The sequence below is a fragment of the Chiroxiphia lanceolata genome, chromosome Z (assembly GCF_009829145.1).
Source record: "Chiroxiphia lanceolata isolate bChiLan1 chromosome Z, bChiLan1.pri, whole genome shotgun sequence".
NCBI classification, from domain to species: Eukaryota; Metazoa; Chordata; class Aves; order Passeriformes; family Pipridae; genus Chiroxiphia; species Chiroxiphia lanceolata.
The window spans coordinates 74,673,555-74,700,280 of NC_045671.1; the positions used below are offsets into that span (position 1 = coordinate 74,673,555).

At 41.9% G+C, this 26,726-nt stretch overlaps 1 protein-coding gene across 14 annotated transcripts in view; it reads right to left on the reverse strand.

Annotated features, from left to right (window-relative positions):
* Positions 1-80: 80 nt before the first annotated feature.
* Positions 81-26,726, reverse strand: part of AOPEP (aminopeptidase O (putative)) — a 155,505-nt gene continuing 128,859 nt past the window's right edge. For 9 of the 14 annotated variants that reach the window (XM_032674632.1, XM_032674642.1, XM_032674635.1 and 6 more), the window contains 3 exons: positions 12,094-12,180; positions 9,547-9,691; positions 6,539-6,650 (listed from right to left, as the gene is read on the reverse strand). In XM_032674632.1, coding sequence (XP_032530523.1) covers positions 9,551-9,691; positions 12,094-12,180 — 228 coding nt within the window. In that variant the 3' untranslated portion in view covers positions 6,539-6,650; positions 9,547-9,550. Of the gene's footprint in view, positions 149-4,981; positions 5,570-5,837; positions 6,651-9,546; positions 9,692-12,093; positions 12,181-26,726 lie in introns of those variants that run through there. The other 5 variants (XM_032674636.1, XM_032674637.1, XM_032674640.1 and 2 more) reach the window with 5 other exon arrangements.

Genomic DNA, 26,726 nt, shown 5'->3' on the forward strand with positions numbered 1-26,726 from the left:
ATGTATAAGTTTTCTGAAAACAGGACTTCAGCTTTTTTATTTCAAACCAACTTGTAATGGTAACTTGAAGATTCAATTTCCCACCAGTAAGTGTTTAAGTGCTTTTAATCTCATGACTGTGCTGCACTTCCACATCAGCTTCAGATGCCTGTGAACAGAGAGAGAAAAGGCAGTATCACATTCCATGGAGAGGAGTGAGGCCTTGGAATATGGCCATGATGTGTGAGTTCAGGCACTGTGGGGATTCCCAGTAGGCAGAACCATTACTGTCTTTTCTGGAGACATGAAGAAGGACAAATCTTGTCTCTATAAACCACTGATTTTCTTCTTCAATGCATTGCAAAACCCACATAACAGTTTCACATGATAGTTTCAACCTTCCTTTCTTTTGTGCTTCTCTGCTAGAGCACAGTGGTTAGTGCTCAGCAATACCCTGCACCACACACCTCCCAGGCCACACTGAATTGCTGCAGTTGCTTTCTCTGACTGGCTTGACCCAGGCCATGAGTGGACACTGAGCAAATGTCAAGCCCAGACCTTGCAGTTGAGCTATAACAGTTGTTTTGGAAAGATAATTCTGTTGGGATTTAAAGGTTTCAGATGATAGCTGCTGAGTATTTTTCATCATAGTTTTTCTGATCTTGATTTCTTTGCTTCCTGGATTGGCAGAGCAAGCTCTCAGACATGGTTACTCTTCAGGCAGAAGCATTACCTTTTTCTTTCTTCTCTTCCTTTCTGCCCAGGATCCAAGATGAATGTACAAATGGTAGATCTAGTCACTTTATCTTTTTTGTTGTTGTTGGTTTTATTTTTAGAATAGAATACCCTGAACTTACATAAACACTGTAGAATGAAGTTGAAGAACTTTCATATAAAATCACACGTGGGCTGAATATGTTTTTTCTACTGAGATCCTTCACTCATATACTTACATCTAACCATGCAGTCTGGAAGTCAGCTGTTCCCTGCTCTGATTTCTTCAGATTTGGCAAACTTAATTGTTATCAGAGAGAAATGAAAGAAGAAGAGAGTTTGGTATCGATGCTGTTTCCTCTCTGCTTCAAAAATCATGCATTTGAACAGACCGGTAACTGTCCACCACTTAAACTTTAACTCTACTTTGGGACAGTTCTTCAAAATGCATTGCAGAGTCTGGCAATCCACATCTATTTAAAGAAAATATGAAAAGGATTGCCATGTGACATCCTGTTGTGGTGCCACTTCCATGATTTTCCTATCAATTCAGTTTTCTTTTGTGAATCTGAAAGACAGTTTAACTCTGATTTTTCAGACATTCACAGAGCAAGCTCCTCCTTCCTGACTGCACTGGGAGCAGTGGGTCCTCACCACCTCTAAAACATAACCAGAAACCACAGTCTTTAACAGCTGTATTTCAAGACAGAGAGGGGTATAATTTTTGGTGATTTGGGGGTTTTTGATGTTATAAACCTGTGGCTTTGATGCTGAAAGCTCTTGATGCAAAAATATAACGCTAAAAATACACCAACTTCCAGCACTTACCTTCGTTCTGCTGTGTGGAGTTTTTCTCAGTGTCATATCTCTCCTTCAGCTGGTGCTGGCATTGCTTCATCATGGTAAAAGAGAGAATCAGGTACCCTCAGAACTAAAAAAGACTGGTCTTACTATTTTCTTAGTATGACTGATTCCCCATTCCCAAGTGGGAAACTTGTTATTCCTGTGATTTGACTGAAGAAAGGAGAGGCAAATGCTAGGGGTAGGTGTGTTTAGGAATCATAAAATGTCAGTAGATGGGCTTTCTTGTTTGTGCATAAACCCGACAATCTTGTGATTATTCATCTGACTTTTCATGCAAAGAAGTAAAGAGTTCAGCATTTATGTCATGTAGTTGCATCTTTTTTATATTCAAGCCAAGAGAGACAATTTTTTCCCTCAACTAAAATTGGGAGCTTATTAAAAAGCCTTTGTATAGTCAAAAGGAACAAGAGATGATAATGATGGGCAGTTTCAGCTCAAGTGGTGGCAATGACAAAATCTTGATGTCAGTATTGTGCAGTAATATTGCCATGTCACTTCTGGGAACAGAAATGAAGGAGGATGCCAGGGCTGTAGGACATGTAGGGAAATGTTGGCTGAAGGGGCACGTGAAAGGCAGAATGAGGGGCAGTGAGGTTCCCTACAGTTAGGGAACAAGAGAAAGAAATACTGCTTTGCAGATGTGAAATTGAGTAAATTGGAATGAACTTCGGTCCTGTTTGGCAGTTAAATAGGTGAGTTTGGGGCACACCAAGAGATAGATGCAGACTGGAGTAAGATGGTTGCTGACAAATTGTAATTTTTAGTTTTGTTGTATTTGCAAGAGTTGGCTGTAAGGGGGTACAGTTGTAAAGCAAATAACTCTTACTACCAGATACAAGACAACTGCCAAACTGCTGTGATGTAACAACCTGAGGTTAAAAAACAAACCAAAAAAAAGTTTTTTTCTTTGTGGCAGATGATGACCACTGTCCTTTCAAGATTAAAGATGAAGTGAAATACGTTATGGTGCCAAACACCAGCTTCTCAAAGCAGCCTATTCAGAGGGAGTCAGGAGGGCTGGGGATGATGACAGTGGCAAAGCAGCCATGGGCTCATGAATGGAATGTCCCAGAGTGAGTGTCAGGAGAGACACAGGTCCCAGCAGGCCCAGAGGAACAGCCTGGAACAGTCAGACATGGAATTTTCAGAGGTGACTGAAGTGAGCTACATTAAACAAAGTGTGCAGTGATGTTCAGCTGCTGCTCAGAGAGTGCCAAAACCAGCAGAGCTGGCATGACCACAGTGGGGCAAAAAGCAAACCAGGCTTTTGCATGGTAGTGCTGTTGGGGTACTCTGCTAATACACTGCAATGCTCAGCTGAAAGTTAAGTTCTGTTTTCTGATGTATAAATTATCATGCAAAAGCAAATCTTTGCACAGCTGCAATTTCTGCATGCTTTCGGGTAATAGAGCAAATGCCTGTGCTGGCAGCTATAAGCACCAGGAATCAGGCCTTAATTTTGTGCAGAAAATATGCACTCAGTTTAAGCCACAGCAAGCACACAAATGAAGTTAATCTCCCAAGCAGTGTACAGATGTCTCAATTTCTTTATGCACTAGCATATTTCAGTGACATAAAGGCAGAGCACAACAAGGGGTGACCTGGCAGTCCCTTGGCCCCACATAGGACATGCTGCCATCCTGGCAGCAGGGAAAGTTTTAAAATCATTTTTCCAGCATATTGTGCCTACAGAAACAAAGGAACATATCCATGTCAGTGTCTATTAAAGTATTTTGTATATGTGCCTAAACTCAGTATACTTGTGGTGAAACTCTAGATGAGTCAGGCCCCTCTTGCTTCATTGTCCTTTCTTGCAATTTATTATTTTTATTTATTTATTTATTTATTTATTTATTTTACTACTAATCTAGGCATCAAAGATTGGGGGCAAAAACAGAAACGCACTCAGGTGTCTGTTAAAATCCTTTCCTGTTATGGAAGACATCAAACAAAACTCATGAATTCTAGATATTTTACAGCTTTAAAAGACCACAAGATTCATTATAAAGACCAAGAGATATATTCATTTTCATTTAGATATTAAGAATCAGTGTTGTGGAATAGGGTTTTCTTTAGGCTTCTTAGGCATTCTTGTTTCCTCAAGCTGCCCACTCGCTCAGTTTGCATTTCTGGTTAGATTTGCTTCCAGACCTTTTCCCTTCCCCACTGTATGTGAGGAATGGACAACAGAGACAGCAGCAGCTGCAAACACCTCCCAGCAAAGCTGCAGAGCAAACAAAGCTGTCAGCAGAGTGGTCTGTGTCACTCTGGGCTTGGAAGAGAACGTGTGTGCCCAGAAATTCATGTCCTGTGCGGGGCCAAGGGACTGCCAGGTCACCCCTTGTTGTGCTCTGCCTTTATTCTGAAGAAGTGACCCAGTAAGTGGCAATAGATGGTGACCCTTGCCTAACTGTATGGATACAGTTTTAATTTCATCTGAGATTCATTTTTACAGTTAAAAGCTACATACAGAAAAGAATCACCCCAATCCCAACCAGAGGGTGGCGTGATGGGATGGGATAAGTGGGAGATAGTCCAGCCTTCTGCACTGGGCTTTCTAGTGCTATTCAGGGTAGAACTGCCACTGTGCTTGGAGAGGACTGAATTAGGGATGGCCTTACCCTTAAAAACTCACCCTTACAAAATGGTGTATTTTATTCAGAAAGGGCTGACTATGAAACAGAGGTAGAATGAAACCTAAGTAGGGCAGAAGCCACCTCCAGGGGAGTCTGTGTTTGCCACAGCCACACACACTGACATGGCAATGCACACCAGATTCAGGTCTTAGTGTTCACCTCCAAATGCCCATTTAATGTTGTTACATTTCTGCCTCTTGCCCCAAAAGCCTGACTGTGCTTAAGAACAAACAACAACTGTGCAGTTCCATTGGATTTTAGTGTGTTGACAGCTCTGGATTTTAGAATCATAGAATACACTGAGTTGGAAGGGACCCACAAGGATCACTGATTCTTGGATGGAGGAATCATTTGATAAAACATTTTCCAATAATGATTTTAGTTACAATAAGTTTGGAATTTGTTGTTCTTGTTGTTGTTCACTTATTTACTACAATTAGAGCCTACAGCTCAGGAAAATAACATAGAAACACCCACCTGGAGAGAATCTTGAGTAAAATGAGTAACACTGTTGGTTTTTTTCTGCTAAGCTTTCAATGGGGCCTATTAAAACCTCAATTAATTAAATGACAGTCTGTGGCTGACTTCCAATGCTTTTTTCATGATTCAGATGGATTTTAAACTAAGGAAATGCTTATATCATGATAATGACCCTACTATATGATACATACATGAATCTCCTATTATCTCTTACTCATGATGAGTTATGGTCACAGAACTATTCAATGCTGCCTTTAGTTTCCTTCCTAATCTGAAGCCTCACTGTATTTCACAGTGCTTGGAAAGGGCCAGGATTGCCACCTCTTTGCCATTTTTTAGGTGGTATGGTGTTTGTGTTTTAGTTTCTGTTCATTTTCTCAGTTGCTACCATGAATGATGGATCACAAAGTTGTGGTGAGGGAAATGTTCAAGTTAATACTGCTGAAACAGACTAGAACAGCTGCAGCAAACAGAACAAACTACTGCTATGCTCAATATTAACAAAAAATGGAAGTAGCTTGTTTTGAAAGAAACCAAATGTGATATTTACAGAGGTGAGGAGTGCCTTACTCGCCCTGTAGTTTTAACAGGAGTGGCTATGAAGAGGCTTGCAGTGTATTTAATTTCTGTGTGTCTTATGCAAGAGTCTTATCCAGCTCTGGGTTTTTTCCCTTACACAATGGAAAAGGCAAAAAGCAAGCTGGTGGCCTCTGCAGAAAAACCTGTGAAATGAAGCAGAACTCTTTTCTGAATGGGCTCCCGTCAGAGCTCCATCTCTGAGTGTGACCACAGAAGTCACTGTGGTGTCTGGGCCGTTCTTGGACAATTCCCTCACTCTTGCTGCACTTGAAAGAACTCGCTGAGTGTCCCATCACTCAGGTTTTGACACTGTAAGCCTGGAAAGGGAGAGGTCAGAAAATGTGGTCAGGTGAAAAGGAACTGTACTCTTTGTGCTGAAGTCACTGTTGAGGCAGGTTCTTACTTTAGATGCTGAGAACAAAAATTTAAAAGAAATTACCACATTTATTTTTTCTTGTTAATATCCATTAACTAACATCTTTCAGCTGCTTTTCTCCTGCTGCAAAAGCAGAAATGGGGTCATTCTTTTTCCCAAGTTTGTGAATGAATATTGAACCACTGCGCAATGGAAAGAACTAGACATACTTGAAAAAAAATATTTATTTTTACAAGATCATTTTATGTAAAACAATAGAGTACAAAGGAAATATGTTCACAGATTTTTGTGTTTTAAATTCTTACTCTCTGAAAGGACCAATTAAAATTTCTTCTAAGAAGTATAGTGCTCCACTGATCAGGAAAGAAGAGCTACAACTGACATATCACTGTGCAAAAGAAGCAGCACAGGGGTATAAAAGACACTTTCAGAAAACAGGGCTGACATTTCTGGTAAAATTTAACCTAAACATCACAGAGAGAAAATGCTGATCTTTGTTTTTCCTTCAGTCCCATCCCTTCACCAGGATGATGGTAGGTCACTTTCCACAGATTATTTATCCTTCTAATTAATCTCCCAAGTCCCATCCCAGCTCCTGCTAATTTTATGTGAGGCATTTTTTAATATGACAAAGAAGTTAGAAACAAAATTTTAAGTATACAATACAGTTTAATCAAATTTCAGAATCTCCAAATTACTGCAGTGCATAAATTGTTCAAATCAAGAGCCCTTGGTATCTGCAAACTGGAGTGGTTGTATTATCAAAGACTAAGGACAAACCCCAAATATCTTGAATCAAAGGATCACCTAAAGCCAGAGTAACAAGTGTGTGTGTAGTTTGTTTTCTGAGCATGTGGTCTCAGTTACAGTGAGCCTCTGGAAATACAGAAAGGTAAATATTTCTGTCAAATGATTGTTTTAGCAGTCACACAATCCTTCCTTTGATGTTCCGGGTCAGTGAAATCCCAGTACCATCGGGGTTTAGAAGCAGATCTATTAAAAGAGTTTCTCTGTGATCTTTCCTGCAACGGAAACAGCATTTAAAGTTATTACTCTGCCATGGTAAAGGAATATTTGTGCATTATTGATTGCCCCAGCTTTCCAAAAGGAGTTGTTTTCCAGGTTACCAGCAGAGCGTAGCTGTGGCTGCAGAGTTAAGAACTGCTGTTCTCTGCAGTGTCCTTGAGCTACCACAGGCGCTGGGGAGGACAGGGAGGGTTCATGGTGGAAGCACATTCTCTTGCTTATTAGCAGGTTACTCTGAACATGATGTTGGAGGCAAGTTCCCAGAGCAATACTGTGTGATGTGCTACATAACCACACACAGTTCTCTAAACAGTACTGAGGCAGCTTTTCCACCTCAGGCCATTCAGTGTTTAACATCAGGACATCACAATGTACACCGGGGCATTTTCTGAGAGAAAACGGCACCAACATTTCTCAATGGCTCCTAGAAAAGGTACAGCTTTTTTTGCTCTAGGGCTCGACTCCTGTTCCTGCTGAACTGAGCCAGTGTGTAAAATGAGAACTGATATCAGCTCAGTAGGCACCGGAGGACGGGTCCATCCACAGCCTGGAACAACAGCAGCACCGTCAGTGGTGTCCGACTGGAGCTGCCACCGTTTCCTGCGAATGACACACAGACTAAACTACAACTGCAGAGAGAGCGGGACAGCATCCATTAAAGAGAAGACTATAAAACAAAGCTTTATTGACAATTTCAGCTTAAAGTCACAGACAGTATTTCCTCTGACCTTTAGGGAAGATGGAAACCAAATTACTGTAAGCAACACCTTACGCTTGCAGTCAGACTGAGAACTTCAGGAGTGCTGTTTATTCTCAGCTAAAAGTCTTTGGTCCTCCCTAAGTCACCTCTGCCTCTTATCCTCCATATATTGAATCTCACACACATGCATTCACTCCAAATCTACCCATCCAGCAGCAACGTATTTCAGCCAGCAAACGCTCTCTGCCCTGCACAGAGTCTCCTCTCCTTTCTCCTCAGGTGCAGAACTTAGCCACTGTGAACAAAGAGGGAAACAATCACTGTTCACCAATCAGCTAAGCTCTGCACCTCACCAGAGAGGTCTCCGACTCGGCAGAGATCATTTTCGGAGGAGAATCTTCTGTGATGCTCTGCTGCTTTCCTCTTTTTTGGTTTGGTTTTTTTTTTTGGTTTGGTTTTGTTTCCTGGCTGGAGAGGGTTCCACGCTGTGCACGGCTCAGACAGTTATGGTGAGGTTCATGCTAGCAGCTGCGGTCATGGCTCTGTGGTAATCCCTGGCAATGTGATTTTAATCTTAAATCACAAATCATCATGCCAGGAACCCAAACAGCCACAACATTAAAAGGAAATGGAACAGTCACACAGAGTATTGGACTCAGTATCTTTAGACTTTATGTCACAGCTCATCACACACTTCTAGTCTGTCTGGAAAGTCCAAGGGGCGATTCTAAACTATTGCTCACACACACACACACCATGTAATCTTCCTGTGCTAGGTACTTACCATCAGAAGCTTGTAGAAATTTTGATTTTATTATTGAAGGAACTATAAGAAGTCAGTTCCTAGTACAGTAGTACCAGAACAAACTGCATCTCCATGTTTCTGGCCTTCAGAAGGTGGTCTTCACTAGAAGACATCTCACAGATTAAGAATTGTTGAATGTAACTCAAATTCCTGTGAGTCCTTGGGAACTGGGAGTACACAAGAGTCTCTGAGCTGTACCTGTTTTAAAAGGTGGCTCCCCTACTCCACAACTGATATCCTGGCACTATACAGTCTGATCCACCTTTCCCAAAAAAGTTTTCTTGGCAGGCACAGTTCCTGTCTATACAGAAGAATAACATGGCTTTTCATAAACAAAGTTGCACTTGCTTTCATAGAACCTGTCATTTGCTGTATTTCATATAAATATATAAACCTCAAGAAATCAGGTGGAAATCACTGTCAAATACTGCTTTAACAGGAGAAAATTGAGATTTCTGCTTGGTACCAATTAGATGATGATGATTTTGCTAAATTAGATGCCTGAATTTTGATACCACAAATTAACCATAAAGTTACATGAACAACCAAGGCAATCAGTCTGTTGGGTGAGTGAGTTGTACCACAAATCAAAGATCTGAGGTGTGCTGTTCTGTAAGAAACCTTCACACCACTCTTAATTGCTTGTATGTTGAATGTGCACTGTAAGGTTGCCTCTGACTCCTCAAACAGACTGCGAAGTGGGAAGCACCTTTGCAAATTACCAGTTTATAGTCTACAGCAATTATTCCATGAATACTTTTTGCAATTCTGCTTCTTTTCTGGTGTTTTCTCCCCACCAATTTGGTAAACAAGCCAGCTTCTTCATGTTAAGGCCACTCTTCTTACCTCATAATCAATCTTCAAAAGCCTCACTACCCTTAACACAAAAACATTTGAATTATCAGCTTGCTTCCAAATCATTCAGATTTGCTTTCAAGTTCAAAGCTTCATATTTCCACTATGGGATAAGACTCTTTTCAAAGACTGTGCTGCCCACCAAGTAAACAGGCAGCTCCATTAAACAGAAATGCTCCTTGCACAACTGCAGTGTCTGTAAGCACTGTTAATACAGAATGGGAAACAACTGCAGGCAGAGCCTGGCCTTCCTTGGGCCTTTGGACTTATAGTTGCCTCCTGTATAGTCCATTACAACATTTACAACAAGGCCTGTTCTCCAGCTAGTGCCTACATGCGTGTCACTCACTGCTCCTGCAGCTGGGCTTAAAAAAAAAGAAAAAAACCCAACAAGGTATTTAACAAGAGTTACTTCTCGACCTGAGCAGCCCCAGGCAGCACAGTATGCCAAAGTTTACCACGTTTAGTGAGCTCTGCATGTTCTTTCTTTATGAAGCAAAATCAGGGTGTTTAGATTAAAATGAAAAATCACCTCTTCAGAACAACATCTCTGCCACCACTTTGGCTGAGGACGCATCCATATGTTCCTGTGCTGAGGCAAAGCATTTACGTGCAAGTTCTTGTTGTTTTGCATCTTCATTCACCATTAATTCACCATAGAGATACACCCCCATAGCCTGAAAGAGGAACATAACACACAGGCATCCTACTACCAGTAACAACTAGTTAAGTCATTCCATTGACCTCCCAGTACTCATTTAAACTGAAAATGAAACAAAACAAACAATCCAAAACACAGAAAATATCGTATACTCTATTACACCCACCCTCCCCACAAAAAGAAGTAGTTTTCCCTGGATCTTTTTAGCCTAAGCATGGTTGTCTATATGTTGTGTTAAGTGTGTAAAAACAGATTATTAATATAAAAGGTCTACGTTATTTAAAAAAAAAACCAACTCTTGCTCCACTTTCCTTGCCACTCTTCAAGTTGAATACTCTTTTCTTTTATCCACGACCTGATTTGTTTCCAAACGTCCCTTAAGAAAACAGCTTGTCTTTCCTTCAACAGGATACACATTTTCTTTCCAATTGGGATGTTTAGGCAGTCATCCATGAACAGAGACTGAGGCAGCCCACTCTGTAATGCCCATTTAGCAATGGCCTGTGTTTCACACTCTCCTTTACACCTGAACATGCACAAATCCTGGGTTGGTAAGAAGGCTCTCTCTAACTACTTGTTCTGGACACAGCAGCAATAAAAATTGTAATGGGGCACCTGAGCATGAGAGCTGGGCCCCTTTGACACTGCCAGGAAAGCACTGGCTACTTAACAGGAAACATACTGGGCATTGCCTTTTTTTTTCTGATGACACAGTTTTTTTCAGCTAATTACAGGAATTCAGCAAGTCTTAAGCTGCACTTACCAAAACAGGATTACACATGCAACAAAATATTAGCATCTTAGCATGCTGACTTTTACAGTTATTGTTTGGACTTGCAGGATAGGAAGAATTTGGATAGCATGGAGAAAACACAGTTTTTAACATAATTTAACACAATTTCTAGCATTGGCTGCTAAGCCTTAAAAAAACCCAGCTTCAACAAGAAGGGAAATTTAAAGCTTAACAAAGCCTGAAATTAAAGGAAAAAGTCTCAGAGTGGCAGAAAGCTGCCAGACTCCTTGGCAATCCCCTGAGGTCTCTGACAGCAGAGAAGCAAGGACTCACATTTCCAAGGTCTGCAGTTGCACCAGGTCTGGCACCCACAGCCCAGGCCTTGCAGAGGCTCCACTCACTTCCACTGAGGGTTTAAAAATACTGGAACTTCCTCCCAAATAGGAATTACCTTCTCTACCTAGTGCTAATAATTTTCCCCCAGGTCTAAATATTAACATGCCGTAAACAAACTGGTGTTTTGTAGACCCGAAAAGGGTTTAAATAGTCACATCTGCGTTTTTGCCTAGACGACGTTTCAAAAAGCTGTCTTTCATGATCAGTAAGGTCCTGCAACTGCTCTGAGTGGTAATCACTCTAGAAACTGGTTGTGCCATAAACTCTATGCACTGCTGAAGTAAATAAAATGAAGATTACATTTAAAAAGTTGCAAAAATTATTTCCCTGCACTGTAGGAAATGTCTTTATTTGGCAAAATATCTATTTCAAACATAATGCAATTCTGTAAGGTTTTATCGACTCAAGGATTTCCTGGCCCTCATCCTCCAGGTTCTGCTGGTGGTTATCAATCCTTTCACAGAATAAAAATATGCACAATATTTATAACTCCTTGTGAAAAAATGTTTCTTTATGTCTTTTTTTTTCTATTAATAAAGAGCTTGCCAAGAACTCTGGGGCCTTTTATTGAGCGAGATATAAATAGGTGGTATACTTCAGAGCTAGAAGAAAGAGCAGGCCAGACTGCAATAATTCAATTGTGCTGCATTGCCTGAAAGCACAAAATCCTCATTGGCTGCAAATGGCTTTGTTCATTGTCAGCATAAAAGGTAAAGACATTAATATCTTGCCTAGACTTTGACATATCTTGCACCACTCTGTATTTTTTTACATACATTTTAAATAAATAACATTCATCCTAGGCAGAGAATGTCTCAATTTTATAGAGTTCACAGTGAATAAAAATAAATATAATTGAAACAGAAAGAACAAGGCAGGGGTACAATCAGAATTTTAAGTTCACAATGGCCTAAATAAAAGGCTGCTGTAAGGACATCATGTATGGCCAGCCTTTTAAGGCCTTCAGAATCTTCTGGCAGCATTCCTAGTCAGACCTGCCTTCACCACCCTGCAAAAGGAACCAGTGCTGGGAAGTATCTTCCTAGCATCATTGCTACCTCTAGGTTGCATAAAAGGATAGAAGATTAGGATGCTCGGGGGGGTTGCAGACGCCTATCCTGGGTGGCTTCCTTAAACTCCAACGTTTAACTGGCAGAAGAGGCAAAAACTGAATACACAGACAAGTTTTTGACAAACTGCAGCAAGAAAATATATTAAAATATTTTTTTTTTGTTTCAGATTAAGGGTGTCAAAAAGTTGATTGTTTTCAAAATTTAAACATAACTTACCTGATCTTCTCTGAGAAATCTCTCCACATCCCCATACCCAGGCACATACTTGTGTTTGATGACAAGCTCACACCACCGATGACGAACCTGTGGGAACACAAGTGATAAACATAATTCTGTACCAATATTACACCCGTGCCAAAAGGGTAAGAGTTAGATATAAACCCATGAAACAGGGAGCTTTCAGTTAAACTAAACAGTTTTGCCACCATATCATTGCTAGTAACAGGTTTTAAGCACCTTGTAAAGCATGTAATATCCACCTGTATTTGAGAAGCCATTGTGCTGTTACACCATCAACATACACATTGACAAAAACAGTCACTGACATTCTGAAATTAAATTTTCAGGCAAATCACAACAGAAAAAATGTTTTTATTTAAGTAGTATGAACATGAATTCCATATGTGTCTTTATGTTGTTGCCTTTACATTTCTGACTTTGTTCTTAGCTACTCTTGTAGCGTCATCTGACTCTCCAGCAAGGTTTGCCCAGTTGCGGGCAATGACCAGACTAATATTTGATATTCCATTAGTGGTTCAGCACTGACACAAAAGGAAAACAGGCAGATGGAATAACTCCCAATCCTTCTGTTGCAGCCTTTGCTCTAACAATCTTTCAAAAGTCAGGGCACCTAATAACAATCACCTTTCATGACAAGAATAAAACATTAGCAGTTCTAATATTTTTTCAAAACTGAGTCCAAATTGTACTTATATCAAGTAACTGAGCATGAACCTTTTTCTGAATGCCAGATTTACTGATAACATCGAGAATGGGAGCCAGAAAGGGAGGAGGGGAAAGGCACACTATAGTATTCTTGTGCTTTTGGATATAAGGTATTTGAAAATAATTTCCTTTTCATCCTAGTTCTTAGCAACTTTACATCTCAGGAAAAAATTTCACAGATTTATGTAATTAGATGTTAATTCTAGTAGCACAATTAATAAATTATAAACGCTCACGGGTCGTGGAAGAGTCCTTTTTGTGTACTTGATATGCCTTTCCACTAACTCCTTACACACAATAGTTTGAATGAAAAAAATTCACTCACGAATGAAATAAAAAGCTGCAGGGTTTTGGGGCCGAGTGGATTTTGCACTCACTGCATGTAAGATACCAAATAGTTACAGTGCAGTGCATGGTAAGGAATAATTGCTGCCTCTTAAAGCTTTTTGTTGACAAAATAACAGCTGTTAAGATTCCTGCCAGTGGAACCCAAGCTCAATTTACAAAAGAAATAGCTTTCCAAGGTTCAGCTCACTTTGCAGTAGATGCCCATATTCATAATGTAGACTTTCAAAGCCCTACCCAGCTGCTGCTTCTCCCTGGAGACACTAAATGTTTCAGCAGTAAAACTCTTCCCAGGCAATCCAGCTTTGTCACAGGGTGTTTCTCACAGCACCAAGTAGCTCCATGCCTGAACAAAACTATCCAGGCTCAAAACTTAACATACACCTCTCCCATCCGTAGAGTGAGTTAACCAAACAGAATATACACACATTTAAAAGACTGTAGATATATTTTATTTTGCACATTTTGCCATATATTAAAAAAAATCCAACCAAACAAAAAAAACCCAAACAGGATTCCTTATGTATTCTCAAAGAGATGTGGAGAACTGTAGGGAGGAGAAAGGGACTGTGGTCCCCTCATGTGATCACTGCTCGCTCTTCTACTTCTCATGGTCCAGCAGTTACAGCACTTACCCAGGAGGTGAGCAATCAAGTCCAGCTTTTGTAGCTGCTCAAGATCTCAAACTGTGCCTTTAGTGGGGATATTTCAACAGCAGATTATAATGTATTCTGGGATGGGGCTCTCTTCATGCCTCCTGGTGGAGCTGTTTTTTCCCCTGAAGTTCTTAAAACATCTATTGCTCCTAAAGGAGGAGTCACAAGACTTTAGGGTCTGTATTTCTGAGTACTCTTGATAAGAAGTAGGGACCTGGCTCACAAGCCAGTTTGCCCCCAAAACATATTTTGTGGTGCAACCCTTGTAGCTGCATGGACAGCAGAACAGAAGTTCTCTCTGTGAAGCCACTCACATGGTCTTACTTCCTCACATACCACCGTCATGTGGGACTGACTGACATTTGCACCGAGGCCTGATCACCAGAATCCCAAGGACTTTGGAAAACATGGAATTAAGCTGTGCCTGTTCCCTTAACTGTTCTGTCTTTGGCAACCAACCTCCTTTCAAACAGTTAAAAAGAAAACTATTTATTTGCTGAGTGAGGTCTGTGACAGAACACACTTTTCTTTCTCTCCTTTGCCTTTCTTCCTTTCTTTCCCAGGGTGAGTACAAATCCCGGCACGTTCCCAGATCCGAAATGCTGGCACTCTGCCAGCTGGGCCAGAAGCAGCATGTCTGTTATCCTCAGATTACACGTTTGTCTCCTGTCTCCCCAAGCCCCAGATGCTCCCGTGGCAGAGCAAACTGGGGAGAATCAAACCGTGAACTGGGCTCAGTCAGCCTGGGGACTCCCTCATGGCTCGTGTGGGACCTCAGGGAGGAGAGCATGGGCATCAGGGCTGGCTGGAGCCCAGGAGGGGCAGGGGGTACCCTGGACAATGTGGACTGCGCTCACACCTTGGTTGTCTCCTGCCCTTGCCCATGACAGCCACGGTTCCTAGACTTCAGCTACAGCAAAGGCATTGATTCCCCAGATACTCCAGTGCACTACAAAGAAGCAATTTTTCTGGGATACTCCATGCCCCAGGCTGATTCCATGCACATAAGACTTTTAGTCACAAAACACTAGTGTGGAAAAAAATAATTCAATTCCCAGAGTCTCGTCCAATGCTCAGAGCGGGAAAAGTGAACCAGGCCCCACATCCTCCCAGCCCCGTGAATGAGTCATGTGAGCAGGCACTGCTGACAAAACAGTCTCAAAAGGAAATTTTGAAAACTGAGGAGCTTGTGGTAGGACTGAGCTAACCATACCGCATCCTGTGTGTACTCTTCTTGGCTTTTCTTTTCCTCCCAGGAGCAAATACTCAGTGGCAAAAATAAGAATGCATTAGTCCTCTCCCAGTTTTCTCCCTGCACGTTTCTCTGAGCTGTTCTGCATGGTTCAGAGATGCACACCATATGTCACTTTGGCTGCTTACACCATGAACTACAAACCAAACCTGAAAAGTAATTTACAGCAATCCAGTTATTGCTGGCAGAAAGCACACAGGACTTTTCTGGATCTGAAGCAACACCTTCAACTGTCCAACCACCCACACACACTGTTACTGGTCTGGCAGCTGCAAGGACCCACATGCCAAAGTTGGAAACACAATTTATACCCTTAGCCTGCAGGAGCCAAGTCCGTGCCTGACCCTCCCCAGGATGGGGAGCAGTGGGCACAGAGGTGATGGGGGCCTGCTGACACCTCAGGCTCCTTCTGGATGGATCGTCATTGCTTGGAAATAGGTTTTTTTTCCTCCTTCCCTGCTTCTGGAGGTGGTGCAGACATTGCCACTGCCAGCTTTGTAAGCCAAATAAAGTTTGTTACTGTGATTTCTGCAAGACACTACTCCTATTAGTAGTGCATTTCTGAGGCACAGTCAGTGGTGGGAAGACACTGAGACGGTGACTGTCTCAAGAACGACATTTGATTTTCATAAACATCAACCACGCTGAGATGTAAATATTGGCTAGCACCTCAACAGAACCTCTTGGAAAGGATGCTGCCAGGCAGCAGAGTTCTAAATTTAGGAGCAGCATCTTATACAAATAACTCCAGGGGCCTCACAGTATCTTTTAATTTCATTTTAATACAAATATTATTTGTAACTCAAACATTACCTGTATTTTGACAGTGCTATGGAAGATAACAGGAAACCAAAATTATGCTTAGTCTGTTTTCAGACAATACAAGCTGCTGTATTAGATTAGTTAAGGGAAATAAATACTTACATAAAATATACTAATAATCCATCTCTAAGGACAGTCCTCTTGTTTCAGCAACCTGGGCCAAGACCTTTGGGAAACGGTGCTTGAAGCTGACGGACTAAACCCATCTAAGGCATCACATGGATGGCTTGACTTTCGAAAGAAAAGCTCCCAGTGACATACATACCAGGGAAACAACATTTTTCAGTTATTTTCAACACATCTTAAACGAAAGAGATACTAATTTTTTCTGAGCCAGGTGATAAATTCCTTTACCTAATCCATATTATTCTCCCCTGTGCCACACAATCATAGAATGGCTTGTGTTGAAAGGGATCTTAAAGATCATCCAGTCCCATCCCCTTCCACTAGACCCAGTTGCTCCAAGCCCCATCCAACCTGGTCTTGGACATTTTCGGGGATGGGGCACCCATAATTTCTCTGGCCAACTTGTTGCACTGCCTCACCACCATCACATTAAAGATTTTTTTTCCAAAAACATCTAATCTAAAACATCTAATCTAAACCTGCTCTCTCTGAGTTTGAAGCCATTCCCCCTTGTCCACTCCCTCCAGGCCCCTGTGAAAAGTCTCTCTCCATATTTCCTGTAGGCTCCCTTCAGGTACTGAAAGGCTGCAACTGGGTCACTTTAAAGCCTTCTCTTTTCCAGACTGAACAATCCCAGTTCTCTCAGCCTTTCCTCGTAGGAGAGGTGCTCCATCCCTCTGATCACCTCGCTGGCCCTCCTCTGGACTCTCTCCAGCAGCTCCATGTCCTCCCTGTGCTGCTCCCCAAGGCTGGAGCAGCTCTGCAGGGGGGTCTCACCTGAGGGGGCAGAGGGGCAGAATCCCCCCCTTGACAATCAGACAAGCCTAAAAAGCATCCTCATAGAAAGCTTCACATGTTACATTGCAATGATCAAGCTTGCTCGTGTTCTCAATCATAAAACAAAAAATAAATATTTTACTTCTGAGGTCTATCAGTAAGATTTAGAAAACAAGTAATTTAAACCATGCCTTTGTTAAGAGGAGAAAGGAAGCTAGACTTTACTAAGCGTTTTGGTCTGCAAACAGGAGACTGGCTTCAGGGAAAATGAGTACATTTTGCTAATAGCTGGATCCAATTTAAAAGGCGCCATGAGACAACAAATCTAAATCACTGAACAAAAGCAACATACTTAAGAGACCTTAGAAAATGGGGTACTTTGAAATAAATAGAGTAAGCTATTGTGCAACAAAATGGAACCTTTATTAAAGGTATGAGGCATATGTGACTTTTATAAAACACAACAACTTGGCTCTTAAATGTTAATTAAAGAGCCCCAGAGGTCAGACTACAGTCTTTTTTCCATAGAGGAAAAAATACACAGAACTTTTCCAAATAACCAAGCCATGCTACTACAGATTAGTTTTAATTGACAATAAGGAAGTTGGTATCTCCAGAGCACCGGAATTTTGTTCTGCTCCATCTGAAAGAATTTATCTCCAGTCTCTTCCTATCTACATATAAATTGGATTCAAATATTAGATCATTTTCCTAGATAATTAAGGAAAAACATCACATGTTACAGGACAATACTTGGACTAAAGAACAGGTTTTACAATTGCTTAACATGGGATAATTACAGTTTAAGAATTGCCAATTTTACAGTGCATTTAATGACTTTTTTACCCCCTCTATCTTAGCTGAAATAGTTAGTCTTTAATACACCAGCCAGGTTGCACCACGGACTTTTCATTCTATATAATCTGATTTTCAAATGGGCACTCCTATCTTTTATGCCACAGTACACTCATGCATGTGAATTTGATTTCATTGCCACTTGCCCAAGTAAGGGATGTTGAAGCAGCTCACAAGGAGCAATGAAACAGCCATGTTACAACTGTGTTGACAGAATACCAGTCTGGCAATCTGAAAAAGTGTACTTATTAGCCAAAAACCTACTGGATGCAAGGAGAATGGATTCATAATTTCAGCAAGGATTCCGTAATTGTGATTATTGTGTATGCCAAGGGTTTGTCAGAATGAGCAAAGAAGCTATCAGCTTAAATTAGTTGTATTTTGGACCAAAAACTCCTGGACTTTTCACAGCCCAAGTTATCTGCCAGGTCTTGTAGCATTTGCTCTGACAGTGCTGCAGAGCCACAGACCCCGCGGTCAGGCACAGCATCACAGCCACATCCTCGAGGGCAGCCCCCCCTGAGACCCTCACAGCTCCAGGGTCAGCTAACTCTGCTTCCTACAGGGCAATTCTCCTCCTCCATTAAACTCCCCATTTTCCAGAGCTATGGTCCAAGTGACGATTTAACCTTGAATTCAAAAACCAGCTTTTGGTAGCCTTACTCCTGCTGGATTTTACTGTGAGCACTGGGATGGACCCCTGTTCAGCAGCTGGACCCGAGGCAGATGGAACTCCCTGAGCCCTGCCCTGGACCCCACTGGTTGCACAGGCAGCCCCCAGTGCTGATTCCTGCAGCCCTGGACAACCTCCCTTCCCTCTGTGCATCCCAGCATGAGTGTCTTTGCCCACTGGCAACCCAGTAAATGAAGCATTGTTATTCAGGAAACCCTAAGGCAGCAACGGGCTGGCTAATCAAAATTTTCATCAGGAGCTAATTGTCTTTCTGCGGGGAACTTTGTAGAGGTCTAAAATAATTTAAAATATGGAGTACAAACTGCTCACTAAAAGATCACTGAAAAGCTAATTTTAGTGGAATACCAGACTTTAAATTTTGGTAATATGGGTGTCAGTATTCTACTTTCTGTTTTTCATTTTACTCCTTCTGATTTGTACTTCTGCACAGATCAAGCAATTGCTCACTATGAGGGGTGTTGACAACAGGGGAGAAGGACTTGCAGGCCTCATCTCTCCCTTCTCCACTCACCTGCACTGATGAAGGAGCCATTGGTAGAGCTCATGCAACAACTGCATTTTATTTAGTAATAGAAAATAAAGATGTTGTACAATCAAGCTTTTGAAAGGCAAAAGTTGCTTGTTCAACATCAGCCTGTGGGACAGCTGGTGGTATTTGAAGCTGTACCTGTGCCAGTGGTCAGGCAGCACAATCCCACAGCTCTGCCAGCCTCAAGGAGCAACAGATGCCTGCTTTTCCTTCTCACCTTTTCAAAAGTGATTAGGGCATGTATTTCCTTCCCATCCCTTTTCCTCCCCTCCAACCACATGCTCCTGTTATAGTATTCACCCAGTTCTACACAATGCAACTGAACTTTACTATTAAAATGTTTCTGTAGTACCATACCCTTGCTCAAGAGTAACCTAATAAGCTCCCACAGACCGTAAACATGACTCCACTTCCAGCTGCAAATCAAACAGGTACCTTTCCCACAGCTGGAGGTTCTTTCCTCCATAAGCATACAGAAGCCTGGGAATCACAACACATGCTGCTTCAGAAAGCCCAAGCAGGGCAGGGGACATCCCTGCTGCTCTCCATGATCAGAAGGGCACAGTGACCTAAGGACAGCACTTCAGGACAAGATTCATTCTTGGCAATGAGGCAGATGCTGAGGGCTTGCTTGGAAAAGATAAATGTCCTTTTTGTCCCACCTCAGGTTCACAAACTGAGAGCTCCCAATTACAGAGCAGACACTCTTCTCCCTATGTGGGCCCCATCTGTGATCAATGACAGCTGTGTTGGGAGAAGAAAAATTTTCCAAAAGAAGTCAGAAAAGGCAAGAGACTAAGAAACCATGTCTAATCCCTTTTCAAAGGTGGCACAGGCTGTGCCTCTCTTCTGATGTCAAAGCTCTCACTGAGAATAAGTAAGTGGCTTGGTTGGGATGTCTAATGCTGTAATCTCAATGCTCTTCAGGTCTGCCAACCTGGCCTTGGACACTGCCAGGGATGGGGCAGCCACAGCTTCTCTGGGCAACCTGTTCTAGTGTCTCACCACTCTCACAGTAAAGAATTTCTTACTAATAGCTAATCTCTCTTTCAGTTTGAAGCTATTACCCCTTGTCCTATCCTAACAATATCTCTGCAATCAGCAGAAAATTTTTTTTGTATCAACATAGCGAGTGATTCAAATATTCCTCTGACCACTGTCTCTCCCAGCTGTCTCTGGACAGTCTGCTTACAGTTTTTACCCATACAGTGTCTGCATAAGTGTTTGAACATAAGTTATTTACATATGCACATGAAAGTGTGCTGGGCTTATAAAACCATACATTACAGTGGGAAAGAGCACATAAACACATACATCAGATGCAGAATTCCAACTCTGAAGACTCTGAGATCAAGCACACGAACCATCTGTTACCAATTATGATTAAATTATAACTCTTGTTCAGCAAAAGGAAAGGCTGCTGCAAGTATTAAGGCAACAGTAAGCTACCCTGTTTGCCTATGCCCCTCTCTCCATCCCTCTACTTCTATCTCCTCCTTCCTGTAACTAGAGGCAACAAAAAGAGTCTTCCTTTTATCTTTGGTCTCCCACAGGGACTGTGGTCAAATCATTTGTTATTTCCAAGCAAGATTACTGTCATAGATGGAATTTGGAGCTCCATATGAAAAAAAGACCCAAATTCCAAGCAATGAACAATGTGGCTGCCTGGTTTTTCCACAGCTTAGGTCACAGCCAGCCTATTCAGCCTATTCAGCTCACGACCTTCTAATTTCACATAGTTTAAAACCCGACTTCCAATTTTCAAAACAATTAAACACAAGATTTTGACTTCAAAGACAAAGACCTTTCACTATCACAGCCCACCCCCCTCCCCAACCCCCAGCAAAAATTCATGAGAAATACATTGATTTTATAAACTAAGAAGGAATACGGTCATTCCTGCAATGACAACACCTGGATTTTACTCCGTGTTACACATTTTTAAGTCATCCCCTCCTCTTCTATTCCCTGTTGCTGGAATACAGTGACTGTTGTTGCTCAGGATGATGCTCACACCATGTGGGACACAACAAAATTCCTCCCCAGCACCACTGCAACTCCAAATGGCACAGAGCTCAAAGGAGCACAGCAGACTTTCCCCCACAAGTTAAGACAGTGACTGAGTGGTGGAACAAGATGCGTGGCTGAGGCAATGATGGCAGAACCAGCTATGGTCAGCAGTTTTGAATTGTCCTGTTTCTTAACTATTTAGACCTCAAAGGGCAGAGCAGCTTTTTTCTGAATTGTGGTCCTATTCAAGCATAACCTGCATCTGCAGGCAGTCTTTACTCAGGAATGAGAAGCACTAGACGAGCTATTTGGAAGAAGCCTCAAAACAGGTTTATTTTAAATAAAAAGTATTTTCAGATTTTGTCCCCAGAACTAAAAAAACAAAACAAAACCAAACCTCCTCCCACCCCTCCCCACCCCCCCCCAAAAAACAACCCAACCCTACTGCTGATAGTTAGGGGATTTTGTTTGTGTTTAAAAAGAACCCACACCCCTCCTTGACATCATGGTCACTATACCAGTGCTTCATTTATATGCAAACAGAGTAAGCTTTTAAATTTCATGACAAGGTCAGGTTTGTATTACAGTGCTGTTTGTACTGCCCTACACAGAATACTGTATAAAATTTTATATAAATCAGTTGCATCCAATTCAGAACACCTTTGGGATTGAGTTCAGAAGCCCAAAGGACTCCACCACTTTATTCTCCTGCTGGACAACAGGACATAGAATTATCTCCAATGCCTTCCTCCATGGATTATCTGCATAAGCAGTAAAAAGAGGCCAAATCTACCCAGTTACATACTTGGTTCCCTCTTACCATCAGTTCCCCTGCTTTCCAAGTCTCACTAAGTTGCTGGGCTGCCAGATAAAAAGGAAATTAAGTCCAAAACCAGTTAGAAAAATAAGGGGTGATAAGTGCCTGCAGCAGTGACGGCACCAGCCAGGGGCACCAACACTCCGGTCCATGTCCCCCAGCAGCCAGGGAGATCCCTGGGGACAAACCTGCTGCTGCTGCTGCTGCTTCTGCAGGGGCTGGGACCATGACTGCTGACAGTGCAAAGCTATTTTCAGTGCTCCACAAATCCTGTGCTCTGATCGTGCCCTTCAGCTAATGCTGAGGGAGGGATTTGCCGTTCTTAAGTGGCTGGAAAAGCCCCCCTACTTCACATGTAGCAACAAACCAGCCCAAGTTATAGCTGCTGGAGATTATCCTTGGTTCAGTCTCATGGATTCATCCCAACACACCCATTCAGCCATGACAGGCACATGAGTCACAGTCTCACGGGAACGACTCCCACTGCTCTGACTGGAAGAGCTTTTCCCTCATTTTATTCCAATTTTCTCAGCCTCACACTGAATTTTGGACCTCATCTTTGGCAAGCAAGTCGTAGAAGCTACTCTTTTCAAAGCTCTTTTCATTGGAAGAAGATCCAACTCCTGCAAATGCACACTTGTGAAAAACTATCTTAATTAATATCAGTACCAATACCACCTGTGCCAAAGAGCCTGCATTTTGCATTTAGATGCAACATGAAGAACATGAAACAGGCTGAAGACTCAAAACTTATCAAGATCACAGAGGACCTTTTGCAAGTGGCTGCTGCTTCAGTCAATACGTTTATCAGGGACAGGGATAATTTACAGTACCCTGAAATTAGTGAAAATGGGAAAGATTTTCTATGACAGAGATATATTCCTTGTTAGGGTTTGCTCGGGGAAGTATGAGGAGAAGGGATGGGAAAGAAAAGTGTATTTCTGCGAGGATGTGTGTGAAAAGCATCAAACTAATGCTTCACTTTGTGAAAACTTGCATTTGTTCTCTCTTTTTTCTATTCCATGTAACAAAGGTACTGTCTCAGTAATGGCTGGGTATACAAACCTCAAATATGATTTATTCCAGAAACAAACCTGGCATGCAGACTGAATCACCTAGAGAGCCTTTTCTAGGTTCCAAATTCCTAAATACTGAAGTGCTAATTGCAATTCAATTGCAAATAAAAAAATCATTCAATGTAACCTCACCTATCTCTAGTGGCACAATAATGCTCTGAATAAAAGACTCAGAAAGGAAAAGGCAGGTGGAATTTATTTTGCATTCCTCGTAAATTTTCACAGCAGCTTTGTAAGTCCTGCAAAACATACTGTCATATCCAAAATAAGGCAACTCCTCCTGATTTGACTTGAAATTCAATAATAAACTGTAGGTTTAAATATGAAATAAGTACAAGAAACTATTTTACTTTTGCAGAAACAAAACCAAACTACTGTATTCACAAGAAAGTAATGTCCTGTACTGTGGTCATCAGCTCAAGCTGTCACCTTTTCCATCCTCTGAGTTGGTGTTTCATACCAACAGTGACATCGTGGATCTCTCTGTTTGGTTGCAACACCACTATCTGAATCATGCCTACCTGTTGCTCCACAGTCCAGTCAGGGACTGGCAGGCCTGTGGAGGTATTTGCAACACATTAGTAATGTTATTCCAAAGCTGGAGACTGCTCCTGAGCCCTTGCCCCAGGACAGGGTTGCCCCAGTGTCTGTGCTGAAAGGAAAGCTTACCAAGTACCCTGTGCAAGTGTGAACTGAACTTTTCCCAGCAGTTCCCTTTTCCCAGCCAGTTTTACAGTGCAGTCTGCAGAGGTCTGTTCCATGAGGGTGCCTTCAAACAATGCCCAGCCCCAGCCAGGACAGCAGAATTGTGCAGGCTGAGAATGTGCTCAGCTCCAGGCAGTCGCCATCTCATGGGAAGCAACCAGAATCCATCTGTACTTCCACGCCTGCCAGCTTTCTACAGGCTAGGAAAGATCAATGAATCAAAGTTATTTTGTCCTAACAGAATTCTCACCACTTCTGGGATGCCAAGCACCTTATATGGTTTGTATTAGCATGACTGGATTTCTGTCAGTGAAATAAGATGCCACCACTTTATAGCCCTGGCCTCCCAGGCAGAGCTCCTGCACAATGCAGCAGTTGTGTGAGAATGGCTCTGTGCCACCCACATGACTGACCATGTTATGATCTTAACTCATTTCACTCACAGGCACTGCAGAAACAGCTCTAGCCTCTCTTCTCTCCCCTAAATATACCACATTATGATCCTGAACACAGGGAAAGCATTATATAAGCGAAGAACATTTCAGTCAACTTGCTGAGACAAGGAAAACCAACAAAGAAACTTTCCATATGCTGTGCAGGCAAGATATTTTATTTAAAAAAAGCGATACCTACAGTAGGAAAGAAAGGAAAGTTGACTCTACAGTGAAAAATCTGGGGAAACACACCATAAATCTTTCTGCTCCAGTCACATTCTGTATTTTTTACGGAATTACTGAATTATTAGATAATTCAGTGACAAGTAAAACACACTTGCAGAAACACTGTCAAGTCTTAAATAGGACTGAAAGTGCCTCACCCACTGTTCTTCTCCTATGGCCTATGTGACCTCCCTCTTGACTTTTTCACTATTCTGCAGGCCACTCAGTCATCCTGTGACATTGTATGCACACATTACAGGCCTATCTGACCAAATGAAGAACAGAAACAATGACAGGGCTCTTCTAATTAACAATTAACAGATATTGCAGTGTTGTATTTTGTAGCTAACTGACTCCATTTTATTTAAATTGACGCCTTAAGCCCCTAATGGTTTTTTATTTTTCTAATATTTGTAAGCCTTTTAAGTTTTATAAGTAGATTTTAAAAGCAGCAATCCTCACTCCCTTGTCCCTTTCCCTGTAGCACCCATAGTTTACACATTCTTTAACCCTCTTACCCCATTCTATGTGCCCCGTATCACTCCTACCCCCGAATCCAGTAGAAATGTTTAGTCTTTTGTCAAGGCAAGGCCTAGATTGTTGGCAGAACAGCGTATCAGGGCCTGAATAACAAAATGAAGTCAAGAACTGGGTGACTATGTACCCTTTGGGCTCTGAAGATGGTGAAGATGATGAAGTAGAGGGTCCCAAAACACCCCAGACCCATTTCTCAGGGGTGGACCCAGGGTGGTCCAGAGTAAAGGCCACAGGGTGGACACATTTGGGATTGGATGGATGGTATTATAAAATGTAGCATCTGGGGCACAGCGGGTGCGCGCGTCTTATAACATCTTTTGCCTTGGCATAATAAACCCTTTCTTATCTCACCCCTAATTAACTGCTCTGGAGGTTTTTTTGAAGCACCTACATCCCACGGCATCAAAATGAAAGTCCTCAATAGCTTAGTCAAATCAGAAGAAATGTCATCAAGGTTAGGCAGATTTAAACAAATACTAGCAACCCAAAATTTTCCAAGTGTCCACATTCTGCCAGACCCAGGATATTGAATAAATGAAATAGTTGTATAGAACAGCCACCTTGGAAAGAAACAAAACAAAAATAACCCCAGACCCACCTTCAATTCTGTTATGCTACTGTGCTATGTGATGGCAATTGCAGCTGCTGCTTTACAACATGTCTCATTTCTCCTCAGACAGCTGAACTTTCAGCTGTCATGTTCAAACTGCAGCCAGCTTCTATAATGCTTCTCTTGGATGCAGGATGTGGTACATCATGGAGATGTCTGTAGAGCCTGTCTGTGAGCTATTTTGTTATGTAGTGGGAAGCAGCATAGTAAGAAATTAGGGAACAGGAAGGAAAAACTGAGGACAAACTCCATATAATTGCCTCCCACTTGTCTGACAAGGTCTGAGCCACAATGGATTCCAGGCACAGAAAGAAGATGGAAAAATGGCTTTAAACTTTGAAACATTCATTGCTTTCAAAACACTGTTCAAAGATATCTTGGATATGCTCAATTCAAATAACTCACATCAGTGAATTAAACCTCTGGAAAACAAACTTTTGTAGTTTGGTGTTTTCTCAGATGTTCCAAGGTTTGAAGTGTAAATGGAAAATGAAATCATGATTTGTTATAGAAGTGGACTGCAAAAAGCACGAGAGAGTCACAAATTCTGCAGTTTGGCTGATGCCCTGCAAGCCTCTCTTGGCATCCAAGCCTGGGGCAGACCAGTCTGAAACAAGATTTAAGCCATCAGCACTTGTGGCTCTTGTGGCTCAGAAGTTATGCACTGTGAATCAGAAATACCTTACTGAACATTTTGGTTTGGTTTGATTTAAGGTTTTTTTTGTTAGCTGAAGCATTTAAATCAGTGTCTGCCTTAGAAGGGAGAGGCTGCCTACCCGCTCTCATCCTACATATCTCCAGTGAGACCCAATTTGAGAGAGGACAGGAACTACACTGAGCTGCTGAGAAGACCCCAGGTAGGACCAGCTTGAGCACTCCTTGAAGAGATAAACCCTTACATTCCAGGCAAAGGCTCAGTCACACCTTTCTCTGCTCCTGACTGTCACAAAGAAATCAAGACAAGTTAGACAACCTGATGCAAACCCTCTTCTTTTTTAAGCAAGATGTGCCCTTACACTGTTCAGTGGTCAGGAGTACCAAACAGTGCTGCTGGCAAATCACTGGCTGAGCACAGACTCACATCGCTCTGTGAGTGCAGACATCACCAGGGGTGCAACACTTTACAACAACAAGCATGCTCCACTTTAAAGTAATAAATGGATGCTTCAGCAATACAGATAGAAAAGCTTTAAGAAATATGAGCCAGGACTTCCCATGCTGTACTTGTGCAGGACAGAAGGAACGCCAGTAACAAGCTGCCAACTCCTAAGCAGGTAGACAAAATTTTATGTACAAATTTTAAGACCAAACTTTGTTTAAAATACAAAAATGGACAGAATGCAGTTAACAACCTCACTTCCAAAAATCCTGGAATAAACCCTCTGACACTGACAGTTTTCTTATTTTTATTGGCCTGACTGCATTTTTTTTTAT